At 35.9% G+C, this 22479-nt stretch overlaps 1 protein-coding gene across 1 annotated transcript in view; it reads left to right on the top strand.

The window, feature by feature from the left end:
- The window catches only part of LOC123668473, a 268966-nt gene that overhangs the window by 185899 nt on the left and 60588 nt on the right, over window positions 1-22479 (top strand). Inside the window, exons 10-14 of the mRNA XM_045602205.1 lie at window positions 961-1120; window positions 5541-5730; window positions 7639-7742; window positions 8342-8483; window positions 16098-16252. Coding sequence (XP_045458161.1) covers window positions 961-1120; window positions 5541-5730; window positions 7639-7742; window positions 8342-8483; window positions 16098-16252 — 751 coding nt within the window. The remainder of the gene's footprint in view (window positions 1-960; window positions 1121-5540; window positions 5731-7638; window positions 7743-8341; window positions 8484-16097; window positions 16253-22479) is intronic.

Below are 22479 nucleotides of genomic sequence, written 5' to 3' on the forward strand. Positions count from 1 at the left end.
GGAATGACTCGCAACTTCCCAAGTCTTAACTAAGATTTCATACAAACGGCAACAATATGACACGATTTTATTAATTAAAAAAAATTATTAATTTAAAATTAAAAAATTTATCTTTATTTCAAATAAACATTTTTAACAAATGGTATCAAATACAAAAATTAACTTATGCAACGGGTTAATTACACAAAAAATTTGAGTTCATTCTTAGGGCTAAATATATTTATTTCGGCATGGGTATACATATTAATCAACCAAGGTTACCGCCCTACACGTAAAGCGCGGATATCATTTTCTCCTTATCTGCCCCATGACGTCGAGTATCATTATATAATTGTTTAAAATATAAGAGGTTACTTGGAAACAATATTTCATAATTTAAGAGCAGCTTAGGCTTTTTCCTTGTATGGCAGCTATATTATATAGTATACTATAATATAAAAATGAGTCTCTGAATGTGTTGCTAAGCGCAAAACTCGAGAACGGTTGGACCGATTTCGCTAATTCGTTTTTTAAAGTATTCCTTGAAGTACGAGGATGGTTCTTACGGAGAGAAAAATTCAAAAAAAAAAATTTAAAATTTCCTGAAAAAGTCTAAAAACAACACTTTTCTATACTCTCATACAAAAGATTTGTGATAATACTTAAAAGTCAATTTGAACTTTAATACCATACGATAAAGTTTGTGTTAGGCGATACGAAGTTCGCCGGGTCAGCTAGTATAGTATAAAACAAAGTCGCTTCCCGCTGTCTGTATGCTAAGATCTTTAAAACTACGCAATGGATTTTGATGTGATTTTCTTTAGTAAATAGATTGATTCCAGAGTAAAGTTTACATGTATAATACATGCATAATATAGTTGAGGAACACTGATAGTAATATATACTTTGAAAACATACTTGTAAAGGATATTTCTTGCTACTCTACCTCAAAATTTAACGATATATATACTTATTTCCCAGGACCGTCCGCTGGCGCACAACGCGACGGCCCGCGTGTTCCACAGCAACCAGAGTCTGGTGCTGCAGAAGGTGACGCGACACAGCAGCGGCCGCTACGCCTGCTCGGCTCTCAATGCTGAGGGCGAGACCGTCTCCAATGAACTGCATTTTCGCGTTAAATGTAAGTTCCCACAACAGGTACATGTTAATTTTTTTAACTCGCAGCTCATCAGTTCGCTAAAACATCGGGGGTTTCAAAATTAAAGTTCATTAAGTTCCGTAGTATTAAAAGTGTACGAATCATTCACTATCATATTTGTCTGCCAGGCTACAATGTATTTAGTATCCTTATTATGTTATATTTTATGATTTTCCAAGTGTTATTTCGAATAATATATAAGCAAAAACATTCATTTTAATGTAGAAATAAAATTATATAAGCGTTTAAGAACTATCATTGTTAATAATTATGTAACTGATAGGAAAATACAGTATGTTGTATATCTACACACCATCACTTCAGCCTATCGCAGTCCATTGCTGAACATAGGCCTCCACAAGTTCGCCCCAAAAATGGCGTGAACTCATGCGTGTCACCACGCTGGGCAGGCGGGTTGGTGACCGCAGGGTTGGCTTTGTCGCACCGAAAACGCTGCTGTCCGTCTTCGACCTGTGTATTTCAAGGCCAGCAGTTGGATGGTTATCCCGCCATCAGTCGGCTTTATAAGTTCCAAGGTGGTAGTGGAACTGTGTTATCCCTTAGTCACCTCTTATGACAACCACGGGAAGAGAGGGGGTGGCTATATTCTTTGATGCCGTAACCACACAGCTAGTATATCTACATTATGTTTTTAATCAATAATTATTATATATTTAGCCGATACAAAATAATCACATTACATCGACGACTTAATACAAAAACAAACGTATACAATCTCGTCATAAAACCAACTAGCTCTTGCATTTTATTAAAAAAATATGAGAATATTATACATGTAAATAAAATATTTCGTGAGTTACGCTAATGTATTTTCATCCAAATTTTCCGCTCATCCCGCCCCGTACCCGTACATCACGGATATAATGATTTACAACCGAGCTCAGAAATTCAGAATAACGGCCCGCGGCGCTCGGACGTCGTTCTTATTTTCTTGATGCAATCATATTGTGAATGCTAAAATTTACTTCCTAGAATTTTTATGTTATGTTACGTAATTCGACGATGTCATTTGGGATCCGTGGCGGTCTCTGAATGATAATCTCGTCGACAATTGGAAATTCCCAACACCGAACTCGTTCGAAACAATCTTTGTGGGTAGAACAATGTTCTGCGAAGCGTTCTCTGCAAGCTGATGACCCGCCATTGTCCGTAACAATCGAGAGGCAATAACGCAAAAACCCTCCCGGCACGCGCCTACTTCTTGTTTGATTGTTTCAGCTGAAACGATAAGAGCCCTTTAATTGGTCGTACTCCTCCCGATAAAGGATATACTTATATCCATTACGATAACACGTGCTAATAACTGTTTCTAGCCTGAAATCAACCTTAAATTTACAAGGAAGAGAGATGAGAAAATTAAAACTCTCATTTAATTTGAATTCTTTGGTCTCCCGTCAAATGGAGGAGCGTTCAAAGGAAATCAAAGACGTCACAAGGAGTCATTTATGCTTCTCGTTATAAATTCACGGTTCTGACTGCGTTGGATTAATTAGAAAGTAATTTACTGACAAGGAGAGGAGACCACGCGAACGATTGAGTGACAATCTTTATCCTTAAATCTCGCTTTCCTTAACAATGGGTATCTGGGCGTTAGGGCTGGTTAATTTAATTTTTTTTTTTACCGATTTACCGATTTCTTCGAAGAGGATTCTAAATGTCTATTACGGCGGGAGATTGGGCGGGGTGATTAAGCGCTCTGCTACTGAAGTATAAATAAAGGTGATAAATTCTGCGGCGTTTTCTTAGCCGGTCCTCGTCGAGGACGCAGGTGAGCGTGCGGCTCGATCTATCGTTCGACGACTGCTCAGTATATTCGAATTACGTTATTAATGACACCTATTTAGTCCTGCATTAAATTATCTTAATACTTAAAACACGTTTTATCTGTAGGTACGTAAATAATAATAAATAAATAAAAACGCTTTACACTCAACGGGCCCCAGTAGGATTTTCTCCTGTGTCGGGGGTCCGGAACACAATACACAGACCACGACAAACATCTATATGGCCGATACAAATGTCTGTCGTGAGCGGAAATTGAACTCGCGACCGCCAACGCAACAGCCAGTGCTATGACCGCTGCACCGACGCGTCGTCAAAAATACACAAAGTATATCATCATATTTAATGACGTCATAAATAAACATGAGATCACATAAAAATATAAAGAGTCCTCTTTGAAAATTACCGTTCCTTATTTAAATGTCATGTAAATTAGACATTAGACTTTTGAACTTCCTGAGAGATTTGACATACCCGCGAAAAGCAGTTAAACTCGCGTTGTAAAGGTGCGTGTACACCGCCGCGGGCCTGCATTGCGGCCGCTACAATATTAATCGGGCCCGCCGCCGCCGCAGTGACATAATTGCTCCTCGCCCTAATTCCGAACTTGAAACGATCCCGACACTCCTCTACATGAGCGACAAGGTCGTAGGGATTGGGATGGGATGGATGGGATGTTCTTCCGAAAACTACCTTGTTATACAAACTACCTTGTTATATGAATAATGTTTGAAGCGTCTTAAATTTTTATTTTGATTTAAAATTAACACGGTTATTTTCATTATTAAAATATTTAACGGGAATTCACCGTGCTTATTTTTTTTTTTGCGAAGCTCGATATTTCGACATTGTCGTATGTCTTGTTTACGAGTTAAATAGTTTTAGTAATTTTGTTTTGAATTCGTCATACGATGATAAATTTTAGTATTTCTTTTCATTCACACAAAACAACATTTTATTGTTTAATTATTTTTATTGACATGTCATAGAAAATAATAAAATTACCAGATGATTTCAGTATTTAGCTTCAGATATTTCTATGAAATTGAGCCTCTTAAAAAGGTAAACGTATATTTTTATAATTTACCCTTAATTTACTTATTTTTCGTCTATCGTGTAAGAGTCATCTTTTTATAATTAACTCTGAGGGTATTCTGAATGTTTGATCAAGCAAGAGTCTTGTACAAGTACCTACTTCTTGTATTCAAATAGAAAAGAACGAATTTTCTTGATATTGATATTAGATTAAAAAACTTTAATCTCTAGCGATTACATAAAGTGATAATAAAATAAAAAGTCCTTAATGATTTGGTCAAGGAACGGAGGAACGCAAGGTCGCATGTTCGGGTCGGGAGGGACTTAATGCACTGCGCTGATACCGCTCGCATGTCGCCGTCCATTTAATACCAGATCGTCTTCCTCGCATCAGACTTATGCACGCTCGGCAGAAAATATTCCACACGAAAAATAACCTTCCGACAACCGCTCCACTTACCAGAATCGCTTATACGAATTATTACTTTAATATTCGAGGCGACCGGCCCAAGTTCGGTTCCAATTTACTTGATAGTTTCGCCATCGCCGGCCCACCTCAATCGCGGCGAGTCTCCATTTCAATCTGCGGAAGCGGTGACTATTACGGATATTGTTAAATTGAGATCCGAATACGATAATGTAGACTCATTTTCTCGAGGGGAATCAAATGACAATTGACACGTAGCTAGATATCACCGAGAATTTTGTTCGTAAGCGAAACCTCACAAAATAATAAAAGCGGAAAACTTCGAAAGTCCATTTAGGAAACAGACGCAGATTACAAACTGTTTGTATTCAAATTCGAGGAATAGGTACTATTCTTGAAACTTAACACCGTACAATACAATTACGGAAACTATCTGCGCGAAGCAGTTTTTCCCGCGTCCGTTCTGATAGTGAAATGAAATGAAAATATTTATTTCGCCATAACGTGATTACGCACACTTAACAACTTCAAATAAAAGATATATTCAAAAAAAAATTTAAGGTGGCAAAATACCAATCAATAAAATAAAATTTGATATCTTAACATTAGGTACATTATATACTTAAGTATTGTATTTAGTGTTGTCCAACAACCTTACCGCAGTTAAAATATTTAATTATGTAACATTAAATTCTAATGTATCGGTATTTATTATCTTCCTATTATATCCTCGACTTTATTCAATATTACAAAAAAAAAAACCAGAGCAAAAAACTCTCAGTAAAGTTTTAAAATTTAAAGTCAGAATACATTATATATTCATATATAAAATATTTTATATTATTTATTGAATTTTATATTATATATCGCCATTTGTACATTCCTTTTTTTGTTATTATTATTATTATTTTTCTTGCTTGTTTCTTTTTCTTTTATATTACATGTATTGTTTCTGGTTGTACAATAAAGTATATTTTATACACGAAACTTCAAAAAAATCGGTCCAGATGTTTAGGAGAAGTTTGGTGACGAACACGTTCAGAAGAACTATACATGTATATTAAGATGTATACCCAGATGCAGTAATATGAATAATTGTTGTGAAACATTACAGTAACCCTGTCCCTCGCGTTCCAGACGCGCCGTCCTGCCGCAGCGGCGGCGTGTCGGTGGTGGGCGCGGCTCGCGGTGAGTCCGTGGTGATCGTGTGCGAGGTAGACGCCGACCCGCCCGCCGCTGTCTTCAAATGGAAGTTCAACAACTCGGGGGAGACGCTCGACGTCGCCGCTGACAGATACACCTCCAACGGCAGTGCTTCTAGTCTTAAGTGCGTATCAAAAATATCTTTTAAAATTACGTACACTCGTAAAACGAAAATTCTGCTACCGGAAGAGGAAGTCTACGAACAACCGCTCTGGTGTAATAGTGGATGTAGGCGCCTAAACACCGGCGGTTTGCTGCTCGGGATGTATATTTGTATTCATAGAAATATTTGTTTCCGGCTTAGGAGTCTCCACACCGTGCCTCGGAGAGCACTTTACTTTAAGCTGTCAGCCACAGTTGTTATCATAGACATCTATTATTGATAGCGATCGTTACTCATGGTAGGGAATGTAACCATTAACCCGCACTGAAAGAGGCCTTTGCACAGATGTGAAACGTTACAGGCTGAATAGTGCACTCGATAGGATTGTGGTCTTAAATAAATGTACTCTAACTTACATTTTACTATCTCAGTTATCTTATAGTGGAAGATTTTTCAATATTTATTTAATCGTTTAAGAACAAAAGGAAAAAATGCAACACCAAAAAATTCAAAATTGTTTTTAATGTACCAGCATTGTAAAACATCGCACGCAATGGTAAAAAACCATTAGTCTGAAATTCCGAGCGACAATTATTTATTTATTTTCATTTTCCACCAAAATTTGTTTTTATTTTTAAAGAAACATAAAATATAATCCTGATATGTAAAAAGTCAAACGAAATCCGATTCCATGTAAAGCCGGCCGATGCGAATCCTTTGCAATTTAACAAGTTTGTCGAAATAAAAGGTTTAATCAGCGTAAATGTTTGTTATTCACTGATTCAGAGATTAAATTCAAGCTTGTCAATTGCGGTCAAAATGATTGAATTACCATCGATGTTTAAATGAAACTAATTATTTAAAAAAACTTCGTCTGGTATTGGCTGTTATGTCAGATGTCGGCAACAGCACCGTTATGTCAGAATCAATCGTTGTTTTTTTTTAAATTTATTTGCATAACGTGTTAAAATATTCGGCGTATCATCAACATAATTTAAATTAAATCGTTTAGTTTTTTTTTTTTTAATTTCCTTTGTAACGCCTTGGGTTATTATGGTTTTATATTTTTTTTTAAATACAAGTATACGTTTAAAGTCCACTAACTGGTTACGATATTAATCCATCGTACTTAACTGTAACGCTACAGCAACATTTAAATACTAAAATGATATTCTGTTTTAGGGCCAGAGCACAAGCAGGCTTTGGGCATTAATTATTCACAACGAGTTTATATAGTAACAAGAATAACAGAAAGACTATGTTACATTTTAACACACCGCAAGTTCACGTTTATTTTAAGAATTTATGTAGTTTAGTCAACGCTGATAATGAAAAAGTTCTAGCTACAACACAATTAATGGAACAGACTGTAAATGTGCACATACTCGTACAGGAGATAAACCTAATTCGTTTTTGCCGTTTGGCGAATCAATCAAATTATCACGCAAAAATAAACTTCCATACCAGAAACAAATATTAGTATAAGCACAAATATTTAAATGGAGCAAACGCAAAAACCGGTGGTAACTAATCACACAAACTAAAATTACAATGATTTTAAACGCTTATCCTAAGCAGACAAATCAAGTGAAGCATATACAAGACATTCTGAGTCGGATTAAATCGATGTGAAATCGATTATTTCTTCAAACGATCAATTGAACTCTTCAACCATTCAAAAAGAGTATGCGAGTAGAATATATGTAAAACATTGAACTTAAAGATTGATACAGAAAATAAGTAGCCCCAAGAATAGAATTACATTTTGTGTCGAGAATCCAGAAACACATAACTCAAAAATAAAAATTCAAATGACAAACATCAGTATGAACTATATAAATGTTTGTCACAAGCAATTGATTACACTTGTAACTGCTAGCGTAACAGTTGCTGAGAAAATGAAATTTAATATGTTATTTTTCAATAAAGGTACACGCCAGTCGCAGACCTGGACTACGGCACGCTGTCGTGCGCCGCGTCCAATGAAGTCGGCTCGCAACTAACGCCCTGCGTCTTTCAAATGGTCGCTGCTGGTAAGTTGTAGTGTAACTTTGTTTAATTAGTTTTTAATCGTTTGCCATGTTCCCGACTTGACATTAAAAGTTGAAATTAATTTAGCTTCATAACAAAATATAGTAACACGCATCAATACCCAATTAAATTCCGTTGGCAGTGAAGTTTGTTCTTCAATACAGTAAATAACAATGTTCTGGAAGACAAAAACCTCGAAGTAAATTAGACATTAAATTATTTTCTTTACTGTAGGATACAAAATCAATACTGTCAGAAGTCAAATGTGGTTCGCAATGAGAATGATGTCTTTATTGTTAACTTTGCCTATTCATTAGACGACCTTAATTTAAGTTCAATGAGTATATTGGAATTTCATGAGATATGAATTTTTGGCTCAAGACTTCAGCCCGCTTTCTTATTTTGTTCATTAATCCTTTAAAATATTTCTACCAAACTATTATATGATACGACATCCCACTTCTTCTTATTCTTGTGTAATATTTAAAAGTAGCCTTCATAATGTATAGTGTCGGAACTTTACTTCATTCTTCGAATGATTCACAAACTATTTCTTCACCAAAATCTTCCGTTAGAAAATCAAAATGTTTTCCTTGTGAAGGTAAACCGCACGCACCAAGAAATTGCACGCTATGGAACCAAACATCGGATTCAGTGGAAGTGTCGTGCGTGGCGGGGTTCGACGGCGGCCTGCCGCAGCACTTCCTTCTTGAAGTCTACTCCGGAGATGACAATAAACCCAGGTATGATCTCTTCACAAAACAAGTGCACTACAATATTTAAATCTTTACTGGTAATATTATTACATAGTATAAAACAAAGTCGCTTCCCGCTGTCTGTATGCTTAGATCTTTAAAACTACGCAACGGATTTTGATGCGGTTTTCTTTAGTAAATAGAATTTTTCCAGAAGAAGGTTTATATGTATTAATACATGCATTATATGTTGGAGGAACACTAGCTTTACAGTTTCCAATGTTATGCCGTAAATAAACACCTTTTTTGCGCTTAAATTGCAAATATTATCAGCATTGCACCCGTGGGAAGCCAGGGTGGGTCGCTAGTAATTTAAAAATGAATGAAGTAAATGTTTAATTAGCACCAATACATATATTAATAGTTTACCAAACTTTGATAGAGTATTGCACAGGATTGCAATTTCGTTACAAATGGCTAGCCCCTTGATATCTTTAAGCTTATAGACATTATTACAGATTACACTATGTTTTAATAATAATAATAATAATAATAATAATCTTTATTTCGGGACTAGCCCATATAGTGTTAGTAACAATGATGCTTATAATCTAATGTTAGTACAATTACATTTAAATAATTAAATAGTTACATTTTAATAAATTTTGAATTAACAATAACAACTATAATAATGTTTTTTAATAATAATAATAATTTAAAACAACTAAAATGTACATTCCTTTTTTTAAATATTATATTAATGTGAATTATAATTTTATATAGAGGTCATATCTTAACTAGCTGTTCACATATAATCTCGTATAGAAGAAGTTACTGCATGCTTAAACTATAAAAATTTACTCGTTTATCTAACCAGTTCTAGTCATTTATTTGTAATCGTAACTCCAAAATGTTTTACGAGTACTATACTTTGTTTTATTTCGTCTCGGATTATATTAAGACCGTTTTAATATAATTTTAAAAGTCACTAAAACCCGAGAACATCTTAATTATATCACGCTAACCACTAACCGATTTAATGAAAAGCACCTCTCCGTCTAATCATACCACTCCACTTCCACGGCTTGCAATAAAAGGCAACGTTTTACAAATAAGCAGCACAGTATGGAGCTCGCGGGGGAGGGGTGGTGGGGGATAGAGGTAGGAGAGAGGGTGGCATTGTTTTTAATATTGCGGAGGCAATCTGCTCACGCAGCCTGCTCGCTGGCGTGCCTGGACTGTGCGACGCTGGAGTCGTGATCTTATGACTTATGTTCGTCACATCGCCCACTGACCGCTTTGTGAAATTCGCTGCCACGTTATATTAAAAGGAACCTTTATTGAAAAACTACCTTCATTATATATTTAGTTTTGAGTTTTGTTACGTCCACAACTTACATTCTGAAGATATGAAGGCCTTGTCTAAATCATTGATACCTAGGATCACTGTCCTTATTTGCACCATAATACGACACGCTTGTGTGTAACAAAGGCTCGGTGAATTAATGTAATTTTTATGTAATGTTTGCTTGATATTTCATAATTAGCGATACGAGTGAGCTCGTTAAACTCGGAAGTGCTCATTATGCATTAACAGCAGCCGGTAATGCGATTATCGCGATACGCAGCCGTCAGCCGGGGCCGCGCTTGTTACGAAGGAATCATGTCATTGTTTGTTATTAACTCCACATCAATTATAAATTGAGATCTATTATTGTATGCGATGTTCGCTGATTTTTTATCACTAATTAATACATTTATATATCTATTTGAAATTTGTTTTTCATACGATTCCCTTACTAAGTGTTTTATTTAGAAAACTTAGTGATGAATCTTTTACTATAGTGCAATGAAGTCTTCCAATGTTTAGGACGTCCATTCTACATGTATAAAGGCTAAACAAAATACAAAGTAAATTCTAATACAAACGTGATATTGTTTCGTGAGTACACAGTTCAATTTGAGATCTTAAATTACAATGATAATAATCAAACAGAGCCGTCGCTCAAATTGTATTTAAAATGCAATTCGCGTCGTTCTATAAAAAGATAGTACACGAGTCTCCTCGGAGGTAATAACGTGAAAAAGGGTTTTTTCGTCTAATTTCGGATATAATACGAACCGCGACAATAGGAGGGAACAGGACAATGGCCGCTAACGAGGATTTAGATCCAAGCCAGCCTTATCTTTTTCTTGTAAAAATTCAGCTATAAATTCGCTGGGTCAAGTAGGCGGCCCTTGTCTGCTCGCTACATTTTTAATCCGCTTCCAACTGGTTTGCTATAAAGGAGCGCTTAAAGATTTACGTCGAGTGGATGTTGTATTGCGTCTATCTACTAGCCATGTATAAGACTTAATTATGTTTCTATGGTTTTCTTAGAAATAATTTCGTTCATTAACATATTACAAAAATTACCGTCGAATGGCTAACCCACTTCTTTTTTATAACTCAGTTAAAAGGTAATCACGATTCCGCCCGTAACATCCGCCACTGCTGCATACGCATCTTGCTCCGTGTAATAGAAGGACTGGAGCGTAATCCACCACGCTGTTCTACTAGCGGATATATTTCCTACTATGAGTAACGATCGCTATCAGATATTTATGATAATCGGGGATCGAACCCGCAAACTAATGTACCTTTTAATATCACAATATTTGCAACTTTCGTTGATCTTTCTCTTTGTTCTAGAGAATGCTGAAACGATTTTAAGGCCTAATTTTTTTAAGTCGTAGAAATATCAACAAACTTAATGGTGTAAAATAAATTGGGTAAAAAATAATATACACAAACAGTGAGTAAGTTGATCACCTTAGTAATAGATGACCGTGTGTGTATGTCGAACACATTTAAAAAGTTTAGTTAATAGAGAAACGTTCAACGGCAGCAGCGTCTTCGGTGCAATAAAGCCAGCCCTGCAATCACCAACCCGCTTGCCCAGCGTGGTGACTATGGGCAACACACATGAGTTTACGCCGTTTTTGGCGCGAACTTGTGGAGGCCTATGTCCAGCAGTGGACTGCGATAGGCTGAAGTGTGAAACGTTCAACTAACTTAGGAACACGTAAACGCTTCGCTTGACTTCATGTATCTTTTTTAACCGACTTCCAAAAGGGAAGAGCTTCTTAATTCAACTGTATTTTTATTTGTGGACCGACGATGATGCTTTTTTAACCGTAAGATTGTACTTGTCATATGGTCCCGTTTAAATTTAATTGAGAATATTTCTCTTACCGAGTTATGTTTGAGTTATATCTAATAATGCGTATTTACTTGACTATTTTTTTGTCTACACACTTCTATTGCTTCGATGTAATTGAAGTCTGTTTTTTTTTTTCGTTTGCGAACAAAATCAACTATTTTGTCATTTTTAGTTAAAAAATAATTAAACCGTATGTTTATCAAAATGTCCTTAAACACTGGAGGTGTTGTTGTGTTACAATACGGTACTTTGACACAATATGAGCAACAAATTTCATTTGTAATCTAGACGGAGTTTAAATGGGTTCTTTATGAGCTTCGATTACCATTAAGAGGTTTCGAAAATATATCGTATACTTTATAACATAATGGAGCGTAAGTGGCCGCCTCGCGGAGCGCTTGATGTAATACCTTCCATTCTTGTATTCTAGTACAAAGTACTAAGCCAATTTTACTGTTATTACATTCGCTAATTCTTTCTTTCTAATATACCTGATATTTATTAAAATTATTTTTTATTTTTATTATTGTTCCTACATCTGACATCTGCAGACAAATCGATTTAGCGAATTAGTTTACTGATGTTTGAATAATGTAGTCTAACATGATTCTTCTTCAAATAAGAATAAAAAATTTCCATAAATTTTGTTTCAACAAATTTATCAATCATTCATTATATCATACCCTATACCTATAAACTGACGAGTAATTTATCGTTTTATTGCTTTTTATTATTTTTATTTTATTTCATTTTTTATTTTTTATTTTTGTTTTGTTTATATTTTTGTATTATTTTGACTGAATCTTAATTCTACTATTATCATTTATTTTATTTTTTTGTTTTATGCTTATTATTATGATCAATTAGTGTAACTTGTTATTTTGCTTTGATTTTTTTTAAAGTTAATTAATGTGACTTATTTGAAATTTTAATTAGCGTAAGTGGTAAATCCGTACTGATTAATTTTATGTAAATAAATAAGTAAATAAAATAAATCATAACGCCTAAGCGACGATAATCCCATCGACGAAGACATCTCACAAGAATAACGATCTGAAATGCGATCGTGACGACAATCAAGATCGACAGCTTAGCGAGACTTTCAAAACATTGTCCAGAGACACGGAGACGGGGAACATGTGATACAATGCAGCCAAAACTGTAGACAAGTACAAACACATTATGATCCTTTACTGACCAAATAAGTTTCTGTAAATAAGTCTTGTTTACTCGTAAAGGAAAATGCAGGAACCGTCGACTGGCTCGTTTTGAGCGCGTTAATAACGTTTAGGAACGATAAATAATGGAGGGAATGTGGACTGTATATGTTTGAAGCGGAGCTTCGAGCACATTCTGGAATTATTGGACCTAGACTGTTATAGTTGATTAGTATGTTGGTACAGTGTGCTGTTATAAATACTATTTGTACCCTTTTCCGCTCACCACGCATCCACTCATACCTTGCCCGCTGACTCTGACATCCCTAGCTCACAACCGACAATCCCAGTCATCAGTCAATCAGTCTCGATCCAACATCCATTCTCGGCGGCTGTCTTAACCAATAACTCTACTTTTAATACTAACTCTTTTTTTTACAAACATAACTACGTCGAGGCTCGTAACAGTGCAGTGACCATTTTTTTTCTATTTCGCAGGTTGCAAGGTTAGACTTTAGGCTGGATGTAATATACCTATATTTATTTATACGTGTATTAAAACAAGCAATATGTTCATTATATCACACGCATCACACGCATCTACGACATCGTTCTGGTGTAGTGGTGCGTGTCTCGTTTTGGACGGTTGCAGGATCGATTTCCACTCAGGGTGGACATTCGACTTTTTTTCGGCCTGGTTATCTGTTTTTATGGGTATTCCCACTGTGCCTTTGAGAGCACGTTAAACTCTCGGTATATACCACCATCCGCAGTGTAGCAGCGCGGTGGATTTAAGGACCTTTCTCCTGCATGGAAAAGGGGCTAATGCCCAGCAGTGGGTTGTTGCAGACTTAATCAATCAATCAATCAATCATTCAAAAAATCAATCATTTAGTACTATATCAACCGACTGCTAACTAAAACATAGGCATTAAGTTGCTGAGGAACAGACGACCGCGTGTTAGTATATATCGTTAGTTACGAAAGGGTTGCTTATTTGCTATTTCATGGCTTCTCTGACTTCGTTTTTTTTTTCTGTTTCAATTTTCAGTATATTTTCGTACTATTTATTGTAGTATAACTTTTTTTTGCACACTTTATTTTGGGGAGTAAGCTGGTGAATCGTGACGAGTTACGAAAAGTGTGATTGGGCGAGGCGAACGGAAGTTGAGAGTTTTAGTAAAGAAAGAAAGAGAGAGAGTTACATTTCGTATGTTACTTTAGGGACAAGAAAGAGAAATGCATTCACATATTGTCTTTCTAATGGAGCTGAAGACGTTTTACTTCAGTCGTGTGGTCTAAAACAAACTCGTTTTTTATCTAACTTAAATAATAAATTCTTTAAGAAAATATTAACGGAAAACACAAGTAGGTATCCCGCGAGTAAGAATACCCTATTAAAATTTACCAGCTGCTGCCGAGTTCAAGGGTCTTACGTTTTGATTGATGTTTGATACATAAATACTGTTGTATTTTTATAATCCACTGAAAATGAAAACCCTTTCCTTTGTTAGATAGATATGGGTCTGTATTTACAGGTAAAAATAATATGGACTTAAGATTATGGACCAGAAGAGATTCATTTACTTAATGTTAGAAAAGTATTATTTGAAAACATATTGTTACACTCCAGTTGTTCTTTGAAATGTTCACATATCAACTGAATGAGCAGAAATCTATTTCGCTTTCATCCGCATCATGATACCAATGCCTTGATGTAAATTTGAAGATATTATTTTGCAATAAAACGATCGAACAAATAAATTAGTTACAGCCTTCGTTGTATTGAAATAAATGTTTACGACGTAAAACAAGCTCAATATAAAACATTCACAGCTAACGAACATCATATAAACTTAATTATTGGTAAAATTTTCAAAAACTCCGCACATTCAAGCAGCAAAGGGCGCATTAATTTCGTTTCAACGTTGTGAAATCGTTTCGCCTAAGTGAGAAACGTCGTATGTCAGCCCGTGTACATTAGGCGACGTCTCCGGGGAGACGGCGACCACTCTCGTTGTCCAAATGTCCCCAACGAACCCTAGAATTACCCTAATTCTTGGCAATAAACAAAACTTTGTCATTTAATACCTCCATTATCATGAGCCAATGAGAGAAATTAAGCACGTTTCAAAGCATAATTTAAATGGACTTGCTAAGGTACAAAAATTACAGTTTTTTATTATGTTAAAATCATATTTTTATTAGATATTGGATGTCACTCGCGGTTCCACATTAATTGGCATTGAAGGCTAATCTTATGCTACTAATTAATGCTAATGAGAATTGATTTTATACTTCCGAAATGAATGAAAGTAAACATGACTACTTGAAAATACAAACACGAACTTTTGTTTCAAAATGATAAATGCCTATATTTGTAACGTTAATCGAATCAACCCTTGGGTGACCAGCAAGCTGTAATAACTGAAAATAATACAAACGAATGTTTTTATTTCATAGCATTGATAAAGATTAACTAGACGAGTGGATGACAGATCAAAATCAACATAAGTGAAGCCGTCGTTACACAGTTTTATATGATGGAATGAAATTCGATAATAGTAGTTCATAGCTAAGCTATGGACACAAAAACTGTTTAGTGAATGGGTTTCGAATCAAATTACGTGATGGATTCGAACTGCGTTCATTTAGTTAATGTCACAGAGTGTACGAGTTTTTAGAATACAAATTACTCGCTGATAGGTAATACTTTAACCGACTACAAAATGGAGGTGATTCTCGATTCCATTGTATTTTATGTGTGTTACCTGACTACTTTTTACTAAGTGTGTGTTTTAATTTTTCTTTCTTAATCGAAACGGAGCTTGTCTTTTAAACTGGATAGAGATATAAAAAGTACGATAATTAGTGAACAATGTTTGAGCTAATCGTTTCCCGAATAATCTGCTTTGGTTACCTTGCAGAGGTTTTTACACAAACAAAGATATTTATGGAATTTAATACCCGAGCTATACCTATATTGTAAACCTCGGTCGGTCGGCAATTATATTTAAATGTATCAAGAGATATAGAAATAAATCTAAGAAAATCTGTTAAGTGCTCTGTTGCTATTGCCCAAGTAATAAGAATTTGGAATGTGGTCACATAAGTTCAGATACCGTGCAAATTTAGGGATGAGCATTGACTAACCCGTTTACCCAAAACTTTAAATATCTTTATTAAATTTAATCTGATATTTATACATTCTGCGTGATTCCATTCATTCATCAACAATTATTGTATGATAATAATACCATTGTTTACACACCACTTTTACATGTTAATTTTATTTTATCCAGGGTGAACCTGACGTCCGAAGAACCTGTGTGGACTGTTCGCGGTCTGGAGTGGGACGTTCGCTTCAGACTGGTTGCAGTCGCTGTCAACAGCAAAGGTCGCTCCGCAGCTGCTCGGCTAGATGACCTGCTCTTCCCAGACCCCGAGAAAAGAACAGGTACAACCTATTTATCAAACGAATTTTGCAAACGACGTCATATCATCCAAAAGAAGCCTTGTACTGCGTTGCTTACACCGACCAGAGAATTAAATTCAATGTTTTGGAATAAATTTTTTAAAGGGTAATCGGAGAGATCAATATCTCAATGAAATTACTTCATTATAACTGATACACGTTAGTGAGCCGGCATCGGTTCATAGAGATTATTTGTTGGAGCTGGTGATCGAATAAAGGTCGACATTTGACCGTTATCTATTAAATATTTATTCATCAATTTTTGCAATACAAATGTTTATTTATTTATTTATTTTCAAAAGCACATTTACAACATACATATAAAAATTTTAAAATTACAAATATATAATAACAAAGTATCTGATAAGCATGTCACTTACAAGTGTACATAACATTTTGGAATACAATGTTTAAAAGCACAAAAAATCACAAATAATTAAAATATTTGAACTTTAGATATACCATTATAACATTAAAATGTTGCTTCAAGTAGGAAAATTGAGGAATGACTAAACTTATCTAAATTAAATACTTATAATTCGTTATAAGACTGCGAAATTTATTTTTAATAATAACCAATTAACTACAATACTACTAAGGTCCATTTAGTGAGTAGGCCAAAGATATTTAAAATATTTATGAATAGCGTAAAAGACTAATGAATCCAAACATTGGGCAATTTTAGCACCATTATAAGATCTGGAATGCTCGTTTCGAATGGCGTTGCTCGTTTTCCCGAATCACTAAGCGAAACTCAATTTGTGTTCTAAGACTGCGTCCCGCGGGAGCGAACGGCCTAGTAAGTGGCGGCGCCCGGCTTATCCGGCGAATTATTAGCCGGGAAAACATTAGGCCAAATACAGTAACGAGGAAAAGTGGCCGGAACGTTTTGAAGATTTGACGCCGGCCTCGAGCATGATCCTCGACATTATGATGGCTGCGACCGCAATAAAGGATTTCGCTCTGACTCGAGACCTCGACAAACGACTTTTACATTTGTCTCTTTGAGGATTCAATTGATGTCGCGGAAAATAGGGTGTCGGCTGTCGAGGCGTCGTAACCTCTCGGATTTGCTTACAAATTTCTGTGAATGTATAACGATAGGCACGACCTGTTTCGTACCAAATTATTCATATTCTCTTTGACGTTAATGATTTAGCAGTTTACCTTATCGCAGAAGAGGGTCTCCTCAAATCTCTTATATATTAAGCTTCTCTAATGACTGATCTTAATTTGAAGCAGCGAGTTATTAACATCGATAATAAGATTAATTTACAGTAAATTAAATTTAAATCATCTAATTTTACACATTGTCTTAACAATGTAAGAGACGTGATGTTGCTGGAGTACTTAAATATTGTAAATGAATTACAAATGGTAATTTTAGACTGTTGTTATTAAACTTATTAGGGTTATCTGTTAACCTTCGATACTATTGTGGCGACATCTATCGCGCGAAATACGAACGACTACAAACTACGTAATTAGAGAAAAAACTGACGTATGCTACATCGCGCTATCAGAGTTTTCAAAGTGATTAGGTATATATACAAGATCCCGACAGCAACCGTTGGTTCTTGACAGATCCCGACGATAGGATAACCGTAGCCAACGCCCCTCTCGTAGGTAACACACCCACACACCGAACACTCACGCACCGTCTTCGCCGGCGAAGACGAGGTCCCCCGCGTTAGGACGGCTCGGATACGCTTAGGCGCATCGACCGTCCACAACTCGCCGCAGCGCTCCGCATAGCGCCTCCTCCATCCCGACGACGTTCTAAGCCGAGGTGCGATCTCGCTAGGAGACACCCTTAGGACGAACGTCACCCCCGTGCCCGCCGAAAAGGGCCCACATCTTCCTTCGCGGCCGGTTGCCCGGCAGTGCCCGGCCCCCCTCACCGGTGACGCTGTAAAGGCCAGTAGGGCCAACAGCTACTATCATTTCGAAAAAAAAAAAAAAAAGCAACCGTTGGGGCCAGTAGCCCGCCAGACACAACATCCGTCTGGTTGGAGGATCCTCCCTTTTCTTCACACTACCAAACTATAAAAAAAGTCTGTGGTAGTCTAAAACTAAAAGCAGTAATTCTACAAAAACATAACACTTTGGTACAACCATATAATATTATTTAAATGGGAATTTATAAAGACTCAAATGTTCGTTTTTCTTAGAATCCAGATTCATTTATAAGCTTGTGATGTTTGATAAATCGTATGCTTATGTAAGTAGACGCGATAGTTCCGAACACTGGCGATAGACCGTACCGGGTACATTAACGAAATAAATATCTCCGACGAATTAACCGAGCAAAGCCGAGATCTTTTTATCGGACGACCCATTAGTTGCCGCGCAAAGAGCGATAGGAAAAAATTAGGTACAAGGAAACCCTGCGGATGGCTCCTTACCGGCGCCGGCCTCCGCTGCAGCCTTAAGATAATCCCATTTTAATTAAGGCTCGCCCTGGATCGTACGCCAGATTAATCAAGAGCCCCTCTTTATGTCTCGGTCGAGATTCGCTTCTCGACTACATCTACCCTTAAATTCGACTTATACACATGACGTTACTATTCCGATCCGTTATGAACTTTCTCCTCCTGTCTCGGGATGGTTCATCTCTAACCTTGTTACGTGAACAACTGTAAACTTACCTCTATCAACATTTTACAATTTATACGAATTTAAAACCAGCATATTTGCGGAAGTGGTTCATAAAAATGTCTAAAATACTCAAACGTGAATCGCGATAAAGTGAGACGGCGCTATACATTTCGTAGCGAATCAAGTCACGTCTCAAGGGTCTAGCGTCGTTGACTAAATATTTATAACAACATAAGGTCACTGGGTCATGTATTTATAACAATATGTACACGATTTATTCCAGCCAAATTGGAATGACAAGTTATTTCCAGTCGAGCAAAGAGACCTGAATAAAAAAAAATAAGTTTTTTTCTGCTAAAATGAACACGAAATCGTCGACCCAATTGATATTTTACCAAAATTTGCAGGAAGAAAATGTTACATCAGTCACTTGACGAAATCACTCGAAAAACTAACGCTCGGGCCGTCGAACCTTTAATTTCTCGCCTGAGAGGGCCGCAACTTACGAAAAAGGTTTTTAATATCAGCCGTTTGATCGCGTTTAGCCGTTTAGCCGTCTCGTGGGTGCCGGTGCGACTAAATTGATATCAAAGCTATTACAGCTGTATTATGTCTCGGAAGGGAAACGGTTCGCGCAAGAGATCGCGTCCACTTTTTAATTTTCTTCTCTCTTTATTATCTGAATTATGTTTATTTGTGTGAGCTTGTGGCTTTACTAGCACTTTTATGCAAATTATTGGACTAAGTTTTTAGTTGCTATATCCATTTTTTATCTATAAGGAATCTTATATATGTTTCAAACGCGGTAAAATGATAAGATCGTACGATTTTATTTTTGTGTTATCAACACATTAGAAATTCTAAACATTCGCTTAAACCGAATATAAAAATCATCATGTCAGAAATTTGGATCTAGCGGGTACATCGTTCCATAGCTTAATTGGCTAAAGCGCCGACACGGTCAGTCGGAGACGCGGGTTCAATCCCCGGAGCGGTCAATTTTTGATATGATATTCAAAAATGATAAGATCGAATAATCCAAAGTACGATCAAAAGTAAATTTTGTGTGGTCTCTAAGAAGTGTTATCTGCTATAAAATATCACGCTGCGCTACAAGTTGGTAACCAAGCGAAACGCATAAACGCAGATGTAGCGTGACACTTGTCTCTTCTAGACATTGAAGTAAAAAAATACTTAACTTCTAATATCAAAAGAAATAAAATAAAAATATTCTATATTGTTTGTGAATAATATAATATCTTATAACATTCACACACAGTCGTCTGTTCCTATAGTAAGCAACTTAATGCTTGTGTTACATGTAACAGCCGACTGTTATAACTTTTTTTTTTGATAAATTTAAACATTTTTTTAATATCATATCAAAAATCGACCGTTCCAGCGGGGATCGAACCTGCATCTCCGACTTACCGTGTCGGCGCTTTAGCCAATTAAGCTATGGAACGATGTACCCGTTAGATCGAAATTTTTGATATGATGATTTTATATTCAGTCTAAGCGATATTAAAAAATTGTTTAGAATTTCCTAATGTGTGGGTAGCACAAAAATAAATCGTACGAATTGATAAATTTGCATAAAAATAATACATATATAAATATAAATATTGCACCCAGACTCGGGTGGGAATCGAACCCGCAATCCGCGGAACAAAAAGCAGGGTCACTAAAAACTGCGTCACGGGCTAGTCGTACATCTGATGACAAACAAACAACATAAAAAAAGGAAATGGACAATGTACAAAACGTGGTCGTAACGCTAGAAGCTAAGGTCGCTTACTACTTTGATTTTTACTCAGAAAACTTGTAAGCTTACTAATAATATTGCTACTTCCAAGCTTACATACGTATTAAAAATACGAACACGTAAAACATAATGAGTATTAAAACGACATTCCGGGCACAGTATCTAGTAATAATGGTTCTAATACGGAGATATATTTCCGCACAAACGATAAGAAGCTAAACCACTACACAAGGCACTTGAACCCCTTCACTGTACTCTATAGAGCAGTTTCAATATATCTGGGGGCACGGTAGTGCCCCCGCCAAGACGAACAAAAAAAAAAAAAAAAAACGAAAAGCACTACCTATCTTTTCTCGAAGTGCTTCGTCGTTTTTTTGAACCCTCATAACTTGGGTTTGGATTATACTAGATAAACAAAATTCTAGGGATATGATGTCAATAGTGAACTTATTAAACATATAAAGTTTCAATTGCATAGCTCTTATACTTTAGTTTTTATTGATATCTAAAAAACCCCGATTTCGTCACTCACTGATGATCATCAAAATTCTTAGAGTACTTCCTGAAGTCCCAGAAAGCTGAAATTTGGTATGTAAGCTAGTATTAGTACACAAACAACAAAAAAATTCTAAAACTTGGAACTTTTACCCCCAACCCCTTAAACTAGGGGATGGAAGTTTGTATGAGACTTCCGCAAACTTTGATGCTAGAGGTCTGAAAATTGATATAGGGACTCCTTGTTATTAATAATAATAATAAAATACATAAAAAATAAAAATTGGTTATTAGTTTATGTCGAAAATTTACATTTTGTAATTTTGGTATTTAAGTTTTGGCGGAAATTACCGTTTGCATATCAGTTCAACATGAAATCAAAAACAGCGTGCTTAAACCGAATATGGTGAAGATTGGATGATATTTATGGTATAAAATGTGTCGGAGGTAAAATGCAACTATAATATTGTCATAAGCAACTTACAAAAAGAAGTGAAATCCCACCAAAAACATTTTCATGTAAAATGTTGCCAAGACGAGATCATATGACTCGCACTGTCAAAAAGTTATCAGATCTCATGTAGAGCCAAGCTTCTAACTCTACACGCCCTAACTCTACAAGCCCTAACTTCACAAACTCTACACCTTAGTCAAAATATGTGGCTTGGCCGTTTCGTTACTACGGGCTGCCGGTGTTGTAGATGACGACTTTCCTGTCTCATTTATATAAATATATTTTCTCTTTTTATTTTTATTTGTATTATATGTATATCAATTATTCTTCTTCTTTTTATCTTTTCTTTAATAGAACTATTGTATGACAGAAAAGTAAAAAACAGTGAAAAAAATTTTCACCTTACGGCCCACGTGACGGTAGCGAAACGGCCAAGCCACATATTTTGACTAAGGTGTAGAGTTTGTGAAGTTAGGGCTTGTAGAGTTAGGGCGTGTAGAGTTAGAAGCTTGGCTCTACATGAGATCTGATAACTTTTTGACAGTGCGAGTCATATGATCTCGTCTTGGCAACATTTTACATGAAAATGTTTTTGGTGGGATTGATTTTACTGAAGATAACATCGCAATCAATGTGTATCGAGCTTCAAATCGCAAATATTAGTGTCATTATTTTCTTAGATATCAATACTAGCTGTGCCCGCGACTTCGTCTGCGTGGAATTTAAATAAATACTACTTCGCCGCTTTGTATATGTCTATATAATATACGGAAATACTTTTAGCTTAATAAATTTTTTTTACGTTTTAAATATTGCTCTTTTTGTCATCTTAGCTCCTAATTACTAATGATAGTATATAAACATTTTGTACATGCGTTAATTAGCCACTTATAATAC

Source organism: Melitaea cinxia, chromosome 3, assembly GCF_905220565.1.
Source record: "Melitaea cinxia chromosome 3, ilMelCinx1.1, whole genome shotgun sequence".
Taxonomy (NCBI): Eukaryota; Metazoa; Arthropoda; class Insecta; order Lepidoptera; family Nymphalidae; genus Melitaea; species Melitaea cinxia.